Genomic DNA, 18,471 nt, shown 5'->3' on the forward strand with positions numbered 1-18,471 from the left:
TTCTTTCATTCTTTCAAACAATTGAATACCACCTGTCCCTTTTTTTTTTCTTTCCTAGAAGCTCAAGGTGACGTACATAATAATTCCACCCCCCCCCCCCAAATAAGCGTGTAAATTCTGCTGGTCGGAGTGAAGGTTGGTTCCAAGTCGCCTTGTGAATTTCTGGGGCTGATAATGGACTTTGGTTTTCCTGGATAGCTGAATCAATAGGAAAGGGGTAGATTTTTAGAACAGGCTTAAATTATAAATTTGACAGACAGGTAGACAGATCATAGGTAGTTTAGACAGATGGACAGAGCAAGCATTGGCTTCTTTTATATTCACATCCTAAGGCTAGAGGCTTACGTACCCAAAAATGGATTTTGTCTACCTTCACTATGAAAGTAAAGATTTTCTGTCAAGAATTCAGCACACGTGCTTCAGAAAAGAGACTCTTGGTTTAGAGCAAAACCTGCTGGATTTCACCCCTGATTCAGATGCCTCCATTTCTCTCCTCTTTCTCTTGCTCAAACTAACCCAACAGCCTGGAGCCTCACCCAAAGGGGTCTATGACAATTCGCCATGGCCAACTTGCCATGGCCAACTCACTGCGGGACAAGAGTTCCACTAATACCAAAAAAAAAAATAATAATAATGGTGGAATAGAATCATTAAAGAAAGGATGCGAAAGAAGGGACAGAATGAAACGTGAATGGAAAAAATTAAAAGAATTTTTATTTATTTTAAATAAATAGAATTGTTAAATTGTCCCGCAACAAGTTGTCTCGCGGTGAGTTGGCCATGGCGACTTGGCTGCAGTGAGCTTGCCGCAGTGAGTTGACGATGGCAAGTTGTCCCATCCCCACCCAAAGACCCCTAATGCACTCTTTATAACCCATCATCCTTGCAGCAGAAGAAAACATTAAACATTAAAAAGATTTCTCCTCTCCAGCAATTTAGGTCTCAGATTTAAATGTTTTTGAGCATCACTTCACTTGGGTAGAGGCTGGGGAACGAAAAGCTAGATTGCTGCTCTCTGAGTCAGCCTGTCTTAGTCTCTGATTCAGCAAGATGAAGATAGATAAAGATGCAGAGAGATAAAAGATATCAGCAAGGGTTCTCGTGGGATCTCCAGAGAGAGGTTGCTGGATTTCCTGGATTTGTGGTGATCTGTGAGAGAGCTGTGGTGGCTCAGTGGTTAGAACGCAGTACTGCAGGCTACTTCTGCTGACTGCAATTTGGCAGTTTGAATCTCACTAACTTCACAGTGCTTTACAGCCCTCTCTAAGTGATTTACATAGTCAGCTTCTTGCCTCCAACAATCTGAGTCCTCAATTTACCGACCTAAGAAGGATGGAAGGCTGAGTCAACCTTGAGCCTGGTGAGATTTGAACTGCTAAATTGCAGGCAGCCGGCAGGCAGCAGAAGTAGCCTGCAGTACTGCACTCTAACCACTGTGCTATGCTGTATGGCTGTGTCTACCTGGCAAATAGAGCCATGGTGGCACAGTGGTTAAAATGCAGAATTCCCGGCTGATTCTGCTCGTTGCCAGCAGTTCGATCCTAACTGGCTCAAGATTGTTTCAGCCTCCTGTCCTTCTGAGATCAGTAAAATGAGGACCCAGATTGTTGGGGGCAATAGGCTGACTCTGTAAACCGCTGAGAGAGGGCTGTAAAAGCACTGTGAAGTGGTATATAAGTCGAAGTGCTATTGCTATTTTGAGCCAGGTCCCATGATTTAGAACCAACGTCAAGAAGCATCATCATTTCCAACTGCATCAGTTATCTCAAGACAATAGGCTAAAGTGGCTCATAATTTATTTTTATGTTAAAATGTACAGCTTGTTTTTGTTTTATTTAAGTGACTGACTAAAAAGTTAACATAAATACAAGAAGTTTCACCGTGTGTATTTTTTTTATACATGGATGGAACCACTTTTGGCTCGTACTGTCACTCTGTACAAGTACAAAGGCTACCAAAGGGGGGAATGGGAGGAAAGGAAACCATATAAACAGACACAGATACCATTTTCTTTTTTTTCTTTTTTTACATGCGTTCTTTAAACTTCATTTGATCTATTCACACGCTACTGTTCTATTTACTTTTCTTAAAAAATAACTCCCATATTTTATAAAGATAGAAAAATCTACAGATGGAATGAAAATGTAAAGTTTAGAGGCATTTCCATAAAATAGCAACTTTACACCAAATTCACAATTTAAAAAAAAAAAAATCCTGCAAATTTATCCGCATATGAAAATGTTTCAAAAACTTGATTACACGCAGATAATGCTTCTTCCAAACAATAAATGTTTGTATCTTTAAAAAGAAAAAAACACCTGTGTTAACAGTAAGCTGCCTTTTTTCCCCCCTTCTTAACCGAAAATGATCTTGTTATCTGAACAAAAAGGAGAATTGTCTTTCATGAAATATTTGCCATTCAAAGGTGCAATCCACCATGATAGTCTTCTGGGTTGGCTCCAAGAAAAAAAAATATCAAATTTGTGCAACCACACAGAGGAATTTCCCAATGAACAGCACCTAGAAACTGATCAAATCAAAATTGGAATCATTTTCAATGCTTTTTCTTTTCTTTTCTTTTTAAAATCTAATTAGCAAAAATATATATGTATGTATGCATGTAAGTATATATATTAATACCTCTTAAAGAGGAACAACCAAATCAAGGCAAAAGACCAACCAATTTAAGGAAATGGCTTACTGTTAAGCACAACACTCGTACAGTACTACAAAACGCACTGTCACTAACAAAGACAGCGGCATGCGGAAGTGTCCACTTCGAGGAACAAAATAATCCAATGAATGAATGAATGCAATGCGAAAAAGGCATTTACATGGTGGAGACGAGGGAGGGAAGCTGACAGCCAGCACAACACCGGAGAGGCTCCAGAAGAGCTGGAGTCAAAGAGGAACAGGCACATCCAAAAATGGCAGCGAACCCTCGGCTGAGTTTGCACATTCGCAACGCAAGTTTTCCCACACTACAGAAGTTCCATTGTATTTTTAAAAACAACCCCCCCCACAAAAAAACCCCTGCCAATTGCAAACAAAGCAAAATTGCAAATGAAAATAAAAATAAAAATAAAAGGACGTTATATAAGGCTTTCTGCTGCATACACGTTTATCATGGTGCCACAAACCAATGTGTTTTTTTTGTTTCTTTTTTGCATTTACACCAATTGCTGGTTTTGAATCACACGCTCTGAAACAGCAACGCATTGAGGCAGGTCGACCCCTCGCAGGCTCGCTTAGCGGGGAGGGGGGCATCTCCCCCGCCCGCATTGGGAACCGGGCTCCTATCTCCGCATGTAGGAGCTGTTCAAAGACTGCTTGGGGTTTATGTAGCCGTGATGCGCCGGAGGGGAGTACATCATGTTGCTGTGCGGGGTAGTCTGCATGGGTTGCTGAGCGTAAGCCTGGGTGCCCATCATCCCCATCTGCATCTGCATGGGGTACTGAGCGGTTTGATTCATGTAACCGGGATTGGCGTGGTAGCCTCCATTCATCATTGGCTGAGACATGCTATAACCGTTCATAGCGTTCAACGTGTTCATGTTCATATTCACCGAATTGACGTTGTACGCCGGAGCTGGCATTAAGTTCACACTCATGTTCATGCCACGCTGCATGGTTAAGGTGCGGGCTGGCCCTTGCATGGCCACAGACTGCGAGGTGCGCCCATAAAGCTGCGGCTGATGGGCGGCGGCGGCTGCCGCTGGCGGCAGAGAGGATGACTTAGTCCTAACGGAAACGTGGCCTTTGCCGGCCATCTGAGTTTGAAGTCTTTGGGTGTGGGACAAGCCAACGTTAGACGTAGCCAAGTTGCGTTGCAGAAGGGGAGGCGGCAGATTCATGGGGGGAGGAGTGAGGTTAGGGGGCGGAGTCATGGTTGCCTGGACTTGGCCCCCTCCTGGAACTGGGTGGGAAGGCTGAGAGAGCTGGACCAGGCCTGAGCTGCTGAGCGCAGTGGTTAGAGAGGCACCATTTGCATAGGAAGTCACAGCCGCTGAATGGCTGTAAGGCAACGAATGGTCCATCAGGGTGTTGGTCAGCTGTTGAAGTTTAGCCAGGCTGAAGGTGGCGGAGGGCTGCGGGTAATGCCCTGCCGCAAACTCCCCCTGGCCCACCCGTTCGTACAAGCTGACGTTGGCGCTGCTAGCCTCAGTGATTTCGCTCAGCTGGAGAGGCGGGCTGAAGTTGGTGGCCAGGCTGCACTGGGAGAGCTGCTGGCTGCTGCTGGGAGGCCTCTCGACCCCACAGGCTTGGGGGGATTTGACGCTGCAAGGAGGGGGCGAGTTGATGCTGGCGCTCTGCATCATGCTGCAGCTGCTGTTCATGCCCGACATCTGCTGGGTCACGGCACAGCTGCTCTGGGTCAGGTTGCTGGAGGTGAGAGCATTGTATGAGCAACTGTTTTGCGATGCGGTGTTCCCGCAGATGTTATTGCCCATGGTGGAGTCATAGCTGCTCGGGTTCTCGTAGTTCTCCGTTGTGCTCTCAATGCTACCCAGATCGCTGAACCCGCTATCGACCACCTGCTGGGAATGGTCAGACACTGACGGGACGTCCATCATGGGGCTGGTTTCCATGTTCTGCAGGGACGACACCGAGATGCCGCTCTGATCCGAGCTCATCTGGGCATAAGTGTTTTCTAGGGCGGGCACGTTTGGGCTGCTCACCGAACGAACTGACTGGCTTGGGTGAGACTGGACAGATGAAACGGGGCTGCTGTGATCCGACTGCTGACAATCCTCTAAGGCAGCTGCCGGTGGGCTTTGGGCAACGTTGGAGTAATTCTGCAGGCTCTGGCACGCCTCTTGGGTCTCTGCACAATCCTGGAACACATCTTCCTGCTCTGCTGATTCCTGGGTTAAAGACTTGACCGCCTGGATGGTCTCGGAGTCTATTTCCAGAGTTTCTGAATTCGTCTCCTTGAACACGCAGTTGAGTTCATGGCTACTGGCTTCACTGGAATTTTCCGCGCTTTCCTCTCTTGGGCCGGGCCCAGGTTCCAGAAGAGCAGGAAGCTCTTTAAGGTCACTGTTACACTTGGGGGAAAGGTCAACTTTACAGTCCATCAAATCCATTTCGTTTGGCCTGCCACTCAATTCTTCGGCTTCTACGAAAGCTTCTTGATTCTCAAGCACTTCTTTGAAAGCTTCGCCTGATGCGACCTCCTCTGTTTCCTTTGAATCCAGCTGGCTTCCAGCCTCATCCTCGGCCTCATGTTTCTCCTCATTGCAAGGCTGCTTCTTTCCCTCATGTTCTTCTTCAGGCTCGGGCTCATCTTTCTCCAGGATCTTCTCCTCTTGTCGGTCCTTATCTTGACTATTCATACATTCCGTTTCGATGTTGCTTTCATCCACTTCACCTGCCTTTTCCATCCGGGGAAGTTCTAGATACTCAGACACCAGATCTCTTCCTTCATCCTCGTTTGAGAAAATGGTTTCAGAGTTTTTCCCTTTTTCTGGTGGAGAAGAAACCGGAGACGGGTTGTTTTCAGCTACCTCCTCTGCCTCCTCTCCCTTCCCCTGACAGTCGGGTTCCATAGGAGTCTCGGGTGGCGTGTACAAATTAAGTTTAAACCCTGGTTTTCTCTCTTTATTTTGCCTCCGCCTGGATGAAGACTGCTTCAAGCTTTTAGGCCATCCCTGCTTATGCATTACGGGTTCAAGATTGTCTCTAGTGCTTTCTTTGAGGACATCCGCATCCTCTTCGGCCATAACTGTGAGGAATGGGGAAGAAGAAGAAGAAAAAAAAAGTTAGTCAAATTCAAAATGATTATAACTAGTCATTATGTATATTTTTGTTCTAATTAAACCAAACAGCCGAAGCACAAATGCCCGGAGGGTTTGGTAAAGCAAATAAAGGGTGGAGGTCATTAGGACACAGGTGGACTTTTGACCATACCATCACAACACCTTGACCTTTTTTGACCCATGGACCCCTGAGGCAAAAAACCCCATTGTTTTCAATTTTTCAGGCAGAGAAATATAACTTCACTGCAATTTTCTTGCATATTAGTAAGTTGTAGAGACGTTGCATTGGAGGTCCCTGCTCCAAGATGTACCTTTCAGGTGTTTTGACCTGTGCGCAGAATGAAACGGGATCCTTTTCATTCTGCACACAGGGAGAAGAGGAGGGAAAGGCTGAGGGACAGGGTGGAATAATGCTGGAAAGTTTGGGAATCTCTGCTGAGAAGGAGAGGGGACAATCCACACTTATGACTGCCATTCTCTCTGTCTGTCTAGATTTTATTTTATACAAACTCCAGAATGCCAAAAGTGTTCCAGATTTGTTGTGGCCCGCCAGCGGCCAGCAGAGCTGGTGGGAGACTCAGACAGTGAGGAGGCTGGGGAGGAACATGGGCCAGTCCTGGAGTCTGGGGAAGGCTCTGATGAGGGCTCTGCATCGGAGGCAGAGATGGGGCCAGGGCCATCCGACAGTTATCAGCTGCCTTCAGTATTGGATATCAGTGGGGCAGAAGAACAGCTGGAGCCTGTTCCCGATGTGCCCAGGCTCAGAGCTGCCAGGAGAAGGGAACAACTAAGGAACAAGAGTCGACTCGGGAATAAAGGCACAGGTGGACGCTGAATGGCCCCTTCCAAAGGGAATAAAAAGGAGCAAAGGGGAGGGGAGTTTGCAGGAGACAATTAGTTCAATTCAGGAGGGTGAAGATCTGTTCCTGACGTCTTGCCAAGTAATTGCTGCTGCTCCAGTGTGGCGTTTGGAAGATATCCGCCTGGCAACTCTCCAAGCCTGATAAAGGTCTATAGTTGTGAACTCTCATGAAAGACTCTTTGCCGGGACTTTGCTGGAGAGGAATTCCATTTAACCTAAATGAAAGAGGTTTAATCAGGGTGAGGAGTCTGCTTTGTGGTTTGGGGAAGCCTAGGTCAGAACAAGATTTCCATTCTGTTGATCGATGACCAAATTGCTTGCAAAGGCAGCAAACTACCCTAAGCTGAGGCGCTCTATAAAATTTTGCCTTATTTACTAAATATATTGTTCAGGAAAAGAAAAAAGGAGAAGAATATTACTACATAAAACTTTTCAGATAAACATTTATGTGAGATCCAAACATTGCAGAATGAGGATTATTTTTACAGGTTAAAAAGCTATAGTAAAGTAACATACATACATACATACATACATACATACATACATACATACATACATACATACATTTATTTATTTATTTATTTATTTATTTATTTATTTATTTATTTATTTATTTATTTATTTATTTATTTATTTATTTATTTATTTATTTATTTATTTATTTATTTATTTATGGAACTTGTATGCCGCCCTATCTCCAATGGACTTGGGGCGGCTCACAACAATCAAAACAAAACAAACAAACCATTAAAACAAAAATCCAGGTTAAAATTAACAAACAAAATTTACCTGCTTTTCTTTAAAAAAGTACCGGTATATGTTGCACCTAAATCATGCATCAAAGTAATAAGCTAACAGGCTCGATTGGATTGATTGAAATGTAACTGTGAGTCCTAAAGAATAAGCCTCAAGCAAATTTGAACACAACATATGGACTAATGTTTTATGGCAGTCCGAGCCCAGGTCTTAAAAAGTTAAATAACCAAATACAATTTGAGGATACTATAAAACCTAATTAATTAAGTAAATCACCTCCTTCTGTTTGAACACGTCTTTTACTAATACCAAAGGCAGTGGAATTAAATACTTTCTAATTAGATTATCTGACTATTAAAGGAGTGACATTTTTTCAAATAGAAACCTAATTTCAAGATGGGGAAAGAAAAAATCAGAATAGAGCTGGAAGGGACCTTGGAGGTCTTCTAGTTCAAACCCCTTGCTCAAGCAGGAGATCCTATACCAGTGATGACTAATCTTTTTGCCATCACGTGCCAGGAAGGGGGGTGGGTGGGGGAGGTTTGCATGTGCGTGTGCCCACAGCCATAATTCTATGTGCCCCGCCACACGCATGCGAGCGCAACCCCCCTTCCCCCCCACTCCTGGCACGTGATGGCCCGGTAGGCCCGTTTTTCTTTCTCACCTGGCTCCAGATCCTCTCTATGCATCTGGGGAGGGAGAAAACAGCCTTCCCCACCCCCTCGGAGGTCAGAAGTTGAGAAACGGACCGTTTCAGGCCTCCGAGGGGGTGGGGAAGGCCGTTTTCGCCCTGCCCAGATGCATAGAGAGGATCTGGAGCCAGGGAGAAAGAAAAACAGGCCTTCCCCCCCTCCCCAGGCCCTCTTCTGGTGGGCCCAAAATCAGCTGACGGAGCTGAGCTGGCGTGCCAGGCAACATGGCTCCGTGTGTCACCTGTGGCACGCGTGCCATAGGTTCGCCATCACGGTCCTATACCATGTCAGCCAAGTAGTTGTCCAGTCTCTTCTTAAAAGCCTCCAGTGATGGGAGCACCCACAAAAGGCAAGCTGTTCCACTGGTTAATTGTCCTCCCTGTTTCCAGGTTGCTTCTCTCCTTTGATTAGTTTCTTTCAATTATTTCTTGTTCTGCCTTCTGGTGCTTTGGAAAATAAATTGACCCCCTCTTCTTTGTGGCAGCCCCTCAAACACTGGAATACTGCTATCATGTCCCACCTAGTCCTTCTTTCCTCTAGACTAGCCATAATGGACACCATTCAGCAATGTGTGAGTTTATTTTGCTGAGATCACATCCTGCATTTGGTCTTTCTGTGGCCTAAGTGGAGGAAAAATAAGGAATCCTTTCGGGGATGAAAATTGTTGGAAAACCCACTCTTTTGGGATATCCTTAAAGCTGGAGGAACTTCAAAACCTGACACAATCTCAGGCCATACCCTTTTCCAAAGGTTTATCTGTAGCATCCCCATGGTCACATGATCAAAATTTGGACACTTAGCAACTGACTCATATTTATGACGGTTGCAGTGTCCAGGGGTCATGTGATCACTTTCTGTAACCTTTTGACAAGCAAGAACCATTTTTACAGAATAACAGAGTCGGAACGGACCTTTTGAGGTCTTCTAGTCCAATCCCCTGCCTAGGCAGGAAACCCTACACCAAATGGTTATCCAACATCTTCTTAAAAACTTCCAGTGTTGGAGCATTCACACCTTCTGGAGGCAAGTTGTTCCACTGATTAATTGTTCTAACTGTCAGGAAATTTCTCCTTAGTTTTAGGTTGCTTCTCTCCTTGATTAGTTTCCACCCATTGCTTCTTGTCCTGCCCTCAGGTGCTTTGGAGAATAGCTTGACTCGCTCTTCTTTGTGGACTGGGCCATCCTATCTACAAGACAAAAGGCTGGACCAGCTTATCTACAACACAAAAGACTTTCACCCTCAGGGCATAATAGGATTAGCCCTCTACCCATCTCACCACATGGCACCTGGGAAGATTACATCACCCAGCGGAATTCAACCAAGCCTGGGGCTCAAGACAACCTACAAAGTTGCCCCTACATGGCCCCATGGGAGTCTGACAACCAATCAGAATACATTTCTTCCACAGGAATAGGAAGCAAGTTCAAAGCCCAAGAGAGGGTATAAATATATCTCACTCTCCACTCCATGTGGTCAGCTACCCAGGACTTCAAACCACATGGTCCTGTCCACCATTAAACCATCTTTCCAAACAGTCTTCATGTTTCCAGTGTCTTTCTCCCCACTTGGAACTGAACCCGGATGGGACATTTCTTCCAACACAACATTCCACTAAGACAAAAAGCAGCAGCTAAACTTATTCAAAATTGGCAGTTCATTTATATGATGATGTTAAAAACACGGCTGTTTTTACTGCCAACCTTCACCTTTCAAATCAATGTATCAGCAACTCACTAACGGTAATTTAAGGCCCTCGCTTCCATCCAAAAAGCTTCTGCAAAAAATCCTGCTAAGTTTAATGTGATTTATACTCAGTTCCACATGTTGAAAGCTGCTTTCCATCAATCTCAAACCTTTGAGACTCACCTCTGCATGGACTCTCTTTCTGGTTACATTGATTGTCTTTCTCCTGCTCCTCTTCCTCTTGTTCTTCCTCTCTCCCAGACTGGTGTTGTAGCATGGCTGGACCCCCAGTTTTCACTTTCTCCTGTTCTCCATCCGTCTCACAAGTCGGCTCCAGCTGTGTCACGGGCTGCTCTTCCTCGGAGTTATTAAAAGGCTCATTTAAAACTTCAGTGGTTTCAGAAATGGTCTCCGTTGTAACGCTACTGTTCATCTTTCGGCGTTTACGACCCCTTTTCTTTTTCAATATGAAAGGCCTCTAAAAATAATGTGAAATATGTTAAAGTTGGGTGGAAGAATTAACAATCCAAACTAAGGCAACCTTTTTCCCTCCCCCCTCCCCAAATTTTTTATTCTTATTTTTTAAACATAAAACATAAAATGCATCTTCTTAGAGCAAGGGTTTGGCATAAAGTAAGTACAATTATTCAAATTCCCTCAATCAATTTTGTTCCAAATTTTGTCCATTTACATCTTAAAAAAAAAAAGAAAAAAGAAAAAAAATCTTATTCTAAACATTTATCATTCGACTATTACACCCAAAATTCTAAACAATAAACACCATTCTAAATCTTTATCATTTTAACGATCGATATTTCATATATATTCCTCAGTCCTAAAACCCATTACCTCAAATCTATATTTTACTTCTCTTAAGTGACATCTAATATCCATAATCTTGACAAAAAATATTTTCCTCCTCTCTTAAAGTCATTTCACAAGCAATCAACATTCCCTTCTATAGTTTATTACTTCCACAATACTTTATTTTATTTATTTCAAATTTATTCTCTTATTCTATTGAATCTAATTTTTGGCTAATTCATAGTTTAAATATAAGGCAACCTTAAGCTACTGCTGTCAACAGAATATCATCAAGGCTTCAACTAGACTCTAAAAAGCAAAATATGTGACTACTGCTAGGCTGCACTTTTTTTCTGACTTATTTAATGAAGAATGAAATACGTCTATATCATATAAATAAAACCAGTTAAATATGTAAAGCAAGGGTCCTCAAACTATGGCCCGTGGGCTGGATATGGCCCACTGAAGCCATTAATCCGGCCCGTGCGGGACCATGAGGCTGCCCCGCCCACATCGTCCCACCTACCCGCCAGCCCCCACCCGCCTTCTGGAGGCCAAGGCCAAAAACGGAACGCGTGGAGGCCTCAGGAAGCGAAAAATGAGCCTGTTTTTGGACGGAAGAGTGGTACTGAAGTCGTACTGTTACCTTCCCCAGCCTCCAGAGAGAGAGAGAGGGAAGGAGGGAGGGAGGGAGAGACAGACACGGGGGGGAGGGAGGGAGAGAGAGGGACACACACACACACAGAGAAGTCCCTCACCCTACCCCACCCCCAAGGCAGCCACATCCCTTTACTAACCTGCTTTCCACCCCCAGGAGCATAACAAATTAGTTTAATTTATGTGTACTGTTTAATGGACTGCTAAATTGGCCACGCCCACCCAGTCACATGACCACCCAGCCCGCCTAGCCGGTTCGGCCCCCCCAACAGTCTGAGGGATCGTGAACTGGCCCCCTGTTTAAAAGTTTGAGGACCCCTGCTGTAAAGGTACTTCTAAAAAATCTTACATCAAAGGCTCAACTTTGGAGTTTTGATGAGAATTTTCAAGCTAAAGCTAGACAGAATCCTGAAAAAGTCTGGGAAGTAATAGCATTAAAAAATGTTTCAAATTTAAACAGTTACCAATTCACAGTCCTTTTGAGTTTGAAATAATTGTTTCAAACTAGAGACAACTGTTTTGCATCTGAAATGGGCCATATTGGAAACATTTCCAACTCAAAACAACTTACAACTACTATTAAGTCAAACAAATGTTTCCAACCAAGATTGAGACATTCCAAATTGGAGACAATTGGAATTCAAAGTGTTTTATATAACCTTTCCAATATTATTTCCAAAATAATATAATTTAAAAGTGTGCAACATTTACTAAAACTTTAATGACCACTGGATTACAAGAACCTTTCAAGAGACCAGTAGTGAAAGGTTTGCTCAAGTTCCCATTAATATAATAATATTAGCATACAATTAATATCCATTATCTACTTAACTAATATATGTAGCCGCCCATCACTAAGTGACTCTGGCTGGCGTGCAATGGTATATAATCTTAATTATAAAGTAATTAAGACCAAAGGTGGTCTCTATTTTTCTACTTGCATTTTTTACGTGCTTTCGAACTGCTAGGTTGGCAGAAGCTGGGCCAAGGAACGGGAGCTCATCCCGATACGCGGCACTAGGGATTCGAACTGTTGAACTGCCGACCTTTCGATTGACAAGCTCAGCGTCTTAGCCACTGAGCCACTGCATCCCTAATTACTGTATATAGATAACATAGAATAATCCGGTCCCCATTCTGCTTCTCCATAAACATCGCTGAAGGTGAGGCACAAAAGTCAGGATGGAAAATAGGTAAGACACCTTTTGTATTTCAACTTTTGGCTTATTAAGGACACTGCTTCATTGAAATTATAAAGTAAATAAAAAGTACAATGATAAAAAAAATAATGTTTTACCAATAAATAAAACGATAGATACTAGAATCTGTTTTCAATCAATCCTTATTACGGTCACAGGCCAGCCTAAAAGTTAAATTTTGGAATAAAATAAAACAGAAGGGAAACTTATGGTTTACAGAAACTCTTGACCTATTTGGTGCTGCCTGAGCCTCATTTAGATGAATTCAGAAAAACTTGAAGAAAAGTTGAGTTAAGGTTGTTTGAACCTTGATGAGCGAACAAGAAGACCTTGATACAGAATCTGATCTTTTAACAACATGGTATTGGTGCAATCCAGTCGTGGGTTGCCCCTAATTCAGACTAGTTTGGAAGAACCGGTAGTAAAACCGGTGGGAGGCTCCGCCTACTGCCCTGGATGTCATCATCGGCGATCTGTGCATGTGCATGCCATCCCGTTGTGAACCGGTAGTAAAGGTAAGTAGAACCCACTCCTGCTGCAATCTATTAATTTTCCCTTATGAGTTTGTCAATTGAAGGAAGTCTTCAGATTTCTATCCCAGCGTTCATTTAGTTATATTGCACGATGCTGGTTTTGAGGATAACAATAAAGCTGTTAATTTTTTTTTAAAAATGTAGGGGGGAAAAAAAGGATTACCTCCAACAATTTTCAACATGGCCTCAGACAAAGATTTCAGAAGTGTTAATCTGGTCTAATTGATTAGCAATCAAAGCACAACTAAAAATTAAAAAGGAATCATCATGTTTGGCAATGCCAAAGGATTTAAAAATATTGATTACATTTATATATTTTTTAACACATCAAGAAAATATTCAAAGAGAGAGGGAAAAAACGGGGGAATCATGTCTTTGTAACAAGAATAATCCTGCCAGTAATGGCCAAAATTGTGGAAATCTTTTGGGAAAAGTGTGTTTTTGAGGTTTGATAGCTAATACTTTTTGGGGGGGGGGGAGTTTCAAGATAATCATATCCCACTGCTGGAATGACCTGGGAATAGCTCAGACCTTAACCCAATTGAAAATCTATGGAGCCGACTAAAGAAACTGGTTGTCAGAAGCGACCCAGCAATAAAACCCAGTTAATAGAAGCCATGATTCAATCTTGGTTTCACATTAGAACAGCTACAGAACTAAAAGACTTGGTTCGCTCCATGGGAAGACATTGTGAGGCCATAATTCATGCTAAAAGTTACCCAACTAAGTATTAACTGACATGGTGATAATTTTTGTATATCTCATTTTTTCTACGTGTTTCACTTTTCTTCTTTATACTATAACTGCTATTCTAATTGCAAATCCTTCATAAAAGTTATTGCATTACATTCTTGATTAAATTAACTTTCCATGGATATATAATCTTATGGTACTACTCCAAAAAAAAAAAGTGGTGTTATTAGCTAGTTTTAGAAAATATACTTTTCCCAAAAGGTTTTAACAATTTTAGCCACTACTGTAGGAGATCTTCTGGCTACTAAAATGCAATCCAATAAAATAGGTTGGCTAAAAACAAACTGGAGACAAGACGGTGACGATGTCCCAATTATTCCACAGGATGTTGTGGGTTGCTGGAGGCACATGAATGGGAAAAGCAGAGATCCTATGGGAAACGTTAAAGAAGGAACTAGAGAATTATCTACTACTGTGTTAATATCAGGTGTAAACCTGTGACAGATATACAATCTGAAGTTTTATCTAGCAAGCAGAAGAGGCGACAATCTGGAAATGAAGTGAGGGGATGATACCTGGACAAGTCTAATTTAGCACTGGGGTGGGGGGTGGCAAATGTCACCACTAGTTTTTAAATTCTTTTTTGGGTCCCTGTGCAGTAAAAAGCTGCACAATTACTTTTTTTTTTTTGCAAAGGAAAGAGACCGTAAAATGTGTAAGACGACTCATCTTAACACCCGCAACTACTGACACGAGAATAATATTTTAATTGCAAAAATCTGTAAGAAATTAGCGGTATTTCAAAATATGCCTGTTTGTAAGATAAAGGCGGAAATCTACCGTATTTTTCGTAGTATAAGATGCACCATTTTTCCCCCTAAAAGAGGGTGAAAATTTAGGTGCGTCTTATACACCGAATGTAGCCCCGCCTACCCACTGCCCCACCCTTTGGCCTCTGCCTCCCAGCAGTTTACCTCCTTGCAGCAAGCAGCAAGAAGAAACAGCTTGTTTCAGCTTCAGCACAGCCTAATTAGCACAAGTTGATTGGATCGGCCTCCCAACTCTCAGTTGTTTGGCTCTCAGCTGTTTTGCGCGGACCTCTGCTGCTTGCTGCAAGGAGGTAAATTGCTGGGAGCAGTTTTATTTTTTCTTGTGCTAATCAAGTTATGCTGAAAACAAAAATGAAAGTAAAGCAGGCTGTTTGCTGTTTGCTGCAACGAGGCAAAATTGTTGGGAGGCAGAGGCAGATTTCTTTTTCTTGTTCTCCTCACCAAAAAAGGTAGGTGCATCTTATAGTCTGGAGCATCTAATCCTCCGAAAAATACGGTAAGCACTCCAGCATCATAAGTGGCAATTTTAATTAGCAATTTTGTGGTGTTTGTGTGTCTATGTTTTTCTTGACTGTACACCGCCTTGAGTCCTACGGGAGAAAGGCGGTATAGAAATATAATAAATAAATAAATAAATAAATAAATAAATAAATAAATAAATAAATAAATAAATAAATAAATAAATAAATAAATAAATCTAAATGGAGTTAGCCCAGCATTAAAAATCAAGAGATTCTGAATCAGTGTTTGGAACTGACCTTTCTCTTCATTGCAAGCCACTGGGGTTTTGCCAGCCTCGGAGGAGAATTCTGATGATGTCCGTCCATCTCCTCCTCTTCCTCTTCTTCCTTTTCTTCCTCCTCCTCCTCCTCTTCCTCCTCCTCCTCTTCTCCACTGCTTTCTCTTGGTAGGTCTGCAGACGTCTCTCTCTCCATTACTACGGTTACATTTTCTTGAGGTCGCAAATACTTGCTTTTAGACTGGGCTTTTTCGGGCAATTGTCTACTACCTCTCGTGGAGAACAGCTCTTGCTCCTCTTTCTCCCAACAACTTGCTTGCTCCATCAACCGCTCAGCCTGAGCAGCACAAGGGTTAAAATAACAGGGCACAAAAACAACACTGAGCTATAGGTTAGCTTTGATCAACACCAAATCCTATCAAAGCTGCACTCTCGGAAAAGGTTCCTCTAAGCCAGGGGTGGGATTCAGAAATTTTAGCATCTTTGCCCTCCCCAGATTCCTCGAGCCTCCAGGAGGGTGAAAATGGCCTACCCCCGAGCTCCGGAGACCCTCTGGAATCCAGAAACGGGCCTGTTTTTGGACTTCTGGTACTTCTGGTAGGCCCGTTTTTCACCCTCCCCATGCTCCGGAGGCTTTCTTCGAGCCTCTGGGACGGCAAAAACGGCCTTCCCTGGGCTCCGGAGTCCAGAAACAGGCCCATTTTTGGACTTCTGGTACTTTTGGTAGGCCTATTTTTCACTCTCCCAGAGCCTCCGCTTGGGCCCTGCACTTACCTGGCATCCAAAACGGGCTGCGTGGAGACTCCTGGGAGGGGCAGGGCGGGGTGGGTGGGGTCAGCCAGTCCTTGCAACAACCGGTTCGGGGAACCAGATGAAAATTAACATCCGATTCACCTGAACCGGTCCGAACCAGCTGAATCCCACCCCTGCTCTAAGCAGGTTCCCCCCCTCCCCCATAAGAAAACAAATTGAATTTGCATTTTATGGAAACTTTTGCCTCCTTAATAAGGCAACAGTGATTTTTAGTTCTTTGTCAGCATTATGCTCTTGGATGTGCAATTTCAACCATCCCAGAAAGGCACAGAAAAAGATAATTAAAACTTGTTGAACTCTGCGTCTGGTTCTGGTGAAGCCTGTGCTTTTCATAGCATTTGGGAAGAAGCAGTGAAAACACAAAGCAAAAATGGTTCCTGCCTTTACGTTGCACCACAAATTCTTTTTAAAAAAATGATTTGGCACTGATTAGCAGAGGTCATTAGAGTAAACTACTCTTTATCACCCGCACAGAACTTTATACTACAGTAGATGTCAAAGGTTCATCTAACCTCATCACCACCTGTATCTCCATTTTTTAGAATAGAATAGAATTCTTCATTGGCCAAGTGTGATTGGACACACAAGGAATTTGTCTTGGCGCATATGCTCTTGGTGTACATAAAAGAAAAGATACATTCATCAAGAATCATAAGGTACAACACTTAATGATAGTCATAGTCAATATAAATCTTAAAGATACCAGCAACAAGGTTACAGTCATACAGTCATAAATGGGAAGAGATGGATGATAGGAAAGATAAGAAGATTAATAGTAGTGCAGACTTAGTAAATAGTTTGATAGTGTTGAGGAAATTATTTGTTGAGCAGAGTGATGGCATTCAGGGAAAAACTGTCCTTGTGTCTAGTTGTTCTGGTATGCAATGCCCTATAGCATAGTTTTGAGGGTAGGAGTTGAAACAGTTTATGTCCAGGATGCGAGGGGTCTGTAATATTTTCACAACCCTCTTTTTGACTCGTGCAGTATACAGGTCCTCAACGGAAGGCAGGTTGGTAGTAATTAGTAGTAATTTCAGTCTCTTTCTCCTTAGTACTTTTAACTAAATACCTTGCAAACATTTTGGTCATCTCTGTACTTTGTCTGCTTTTTTCACCTCCTCGCTGTTTCTTTCTTTTCAGAGCTCAGTACTCTCCCTTTGATTCAGAACTCTAAAGTCACGAACCTTTCCATTGCTTAGAAAATCTCAGTAAGGGTATTATCATTTGTTTCCTGTAACTGTGTCTCCCAACCTTGGCAAGTTTGAGATATGTGGACTTTAAACTCCCAGAACTCCCCAGCCAGCCTGAGGAATTCCGGGAGTTGAAGTCCACCTATATTAAACTTGTCAAAGCTGAGAGACAATGCATTGTTCTTTCTTTCTCACAACTCTGCCCGCTCACTTAAACTGACCCACGTTTCTTGGAGCTACTCCTGCTCAGAAATCCTTCTTAAAGGATATGATCCTTCCCAACAAAGTCTTTACACCAGACTTAAATCTTCGCTCCTATTTGAAATTAGCCTTTAGGAGCAAGAATGCTGCCTCGTGATCCACAAGGAGAGCAGCTATAAAATTTGTTAAATAAATTGATTCTGGTGGCTAAACCGTGAGATGAACAGGGAAACTAGATACAGTTCTACAGAGAAATTATTGAGTCTGTCATCTGCACCTTTATAACTGTCTGGTTTGGTTCTGCAACCCAACAAGACAGACACAGACTACTGAGGATCATTAGAACTGCAGAAAAAACAATGGCTACCAAACTGCCTTCCATTGAGGACCTGTATACTGCACAAGTCAAAAAGAGGGCTGTGAAAATATTTACAGACCCCTCGCATCCTGGACATAAACTGTTTCAACTCCTACCCTCAAACAACGCTATAGAGCACTGCACACCAGAACAACTAGACACAAAAGCAGTTTTTTCCCGAATGCCATCACTCTGCTAAATAAATAATTCCCTCAACCCTATCAAACTAGTTACTAAGTCTGTATTACTATTAATCTTCTTATCTTTCCTATCACCCATCTCCTCCCACTTATGACTGTATGACTGTAACTCGTTGCTGTATCCTTACGATTTATATTGATTGTTTCCTAGTATGATTTGATTGCTTATCTGTTCCCTATGACTATCATTAAGTGTTGTACCTTCTGATTCTTGATGAATGTATCTTTTCTTTTTATGTACACTGAGAGCGTATGCACCAAAGACAAATTCCTTGTGTGTCCAATCACACTTGGCCAATAAAGAATTCAAATCTAATCTAATCTAATCTAATCTAATCTAATCTAATCTAATCTAATCTAATGAAGAGAAGGCTTAGGGGAGGCCTGATAGGAGTCTTCCCATACTTTAAGGGCTGTCAACAGAGAAGAGGGGATTGATTTATGCTCCAAAAAGACCCGGAAGACAGGGCAAGAAGTAATGGATGGAAGCATCGGAGAGGG

At 42.7% G+C, this 18,471-nt stretch overlaps 1 protein-coding gene across 8 annotated transcripts in view; it reads right to left on the reverse strand.

Moving 5' to 3' along the window:
* Positions 1–1,779: 1,779 nt before the first annotated feature.
* The window catches only part of KAT6B (lysine acetyltransferase 6B), a 116,199-nt gene continuing 99,507 nt past the window's right edge, over positions 1,780–18,471 (reverse strand). For all 8 annotated transcript variants that reach the window (XM_060694137.2, XM_060694136.2, XM_060694132.2 and 5 more), the window contains exons 16-18: positions 15,228–15,545; positions 9,937–10,231; positions 1,780–5,725 (exon numbers count right to left, since the gene is read on the reverse strand). In XM_060694137.2, coding sequence (XP_060550120.2) covers positions 3,297–5,725; positions 9,937–10,231; positions 15,228–15,545 — 3,042 coding nt within the window. In that variant the 3' untranslated portion in view covers positions 1,780–3,296. The remainder of the gene's footprint in view (positions 5,726–9,936; positions 10,232–15,227; positions 15,546–18,471) is intronic.

This window comes from Pantherophis guttatus, chromosome 6 (assembly GCF_059756535.1).
Source record: "Pantherophis guttatus breed Tessera chromosome 6, ASM5975653v1, whole genome shotgun sequence".
Lineage (NCBI taxonomy): Eukaryota > Metazoa > Chordata > Lepidosauria > Squamata > Colubridae > Pantherophis > Pantherophis guttatus.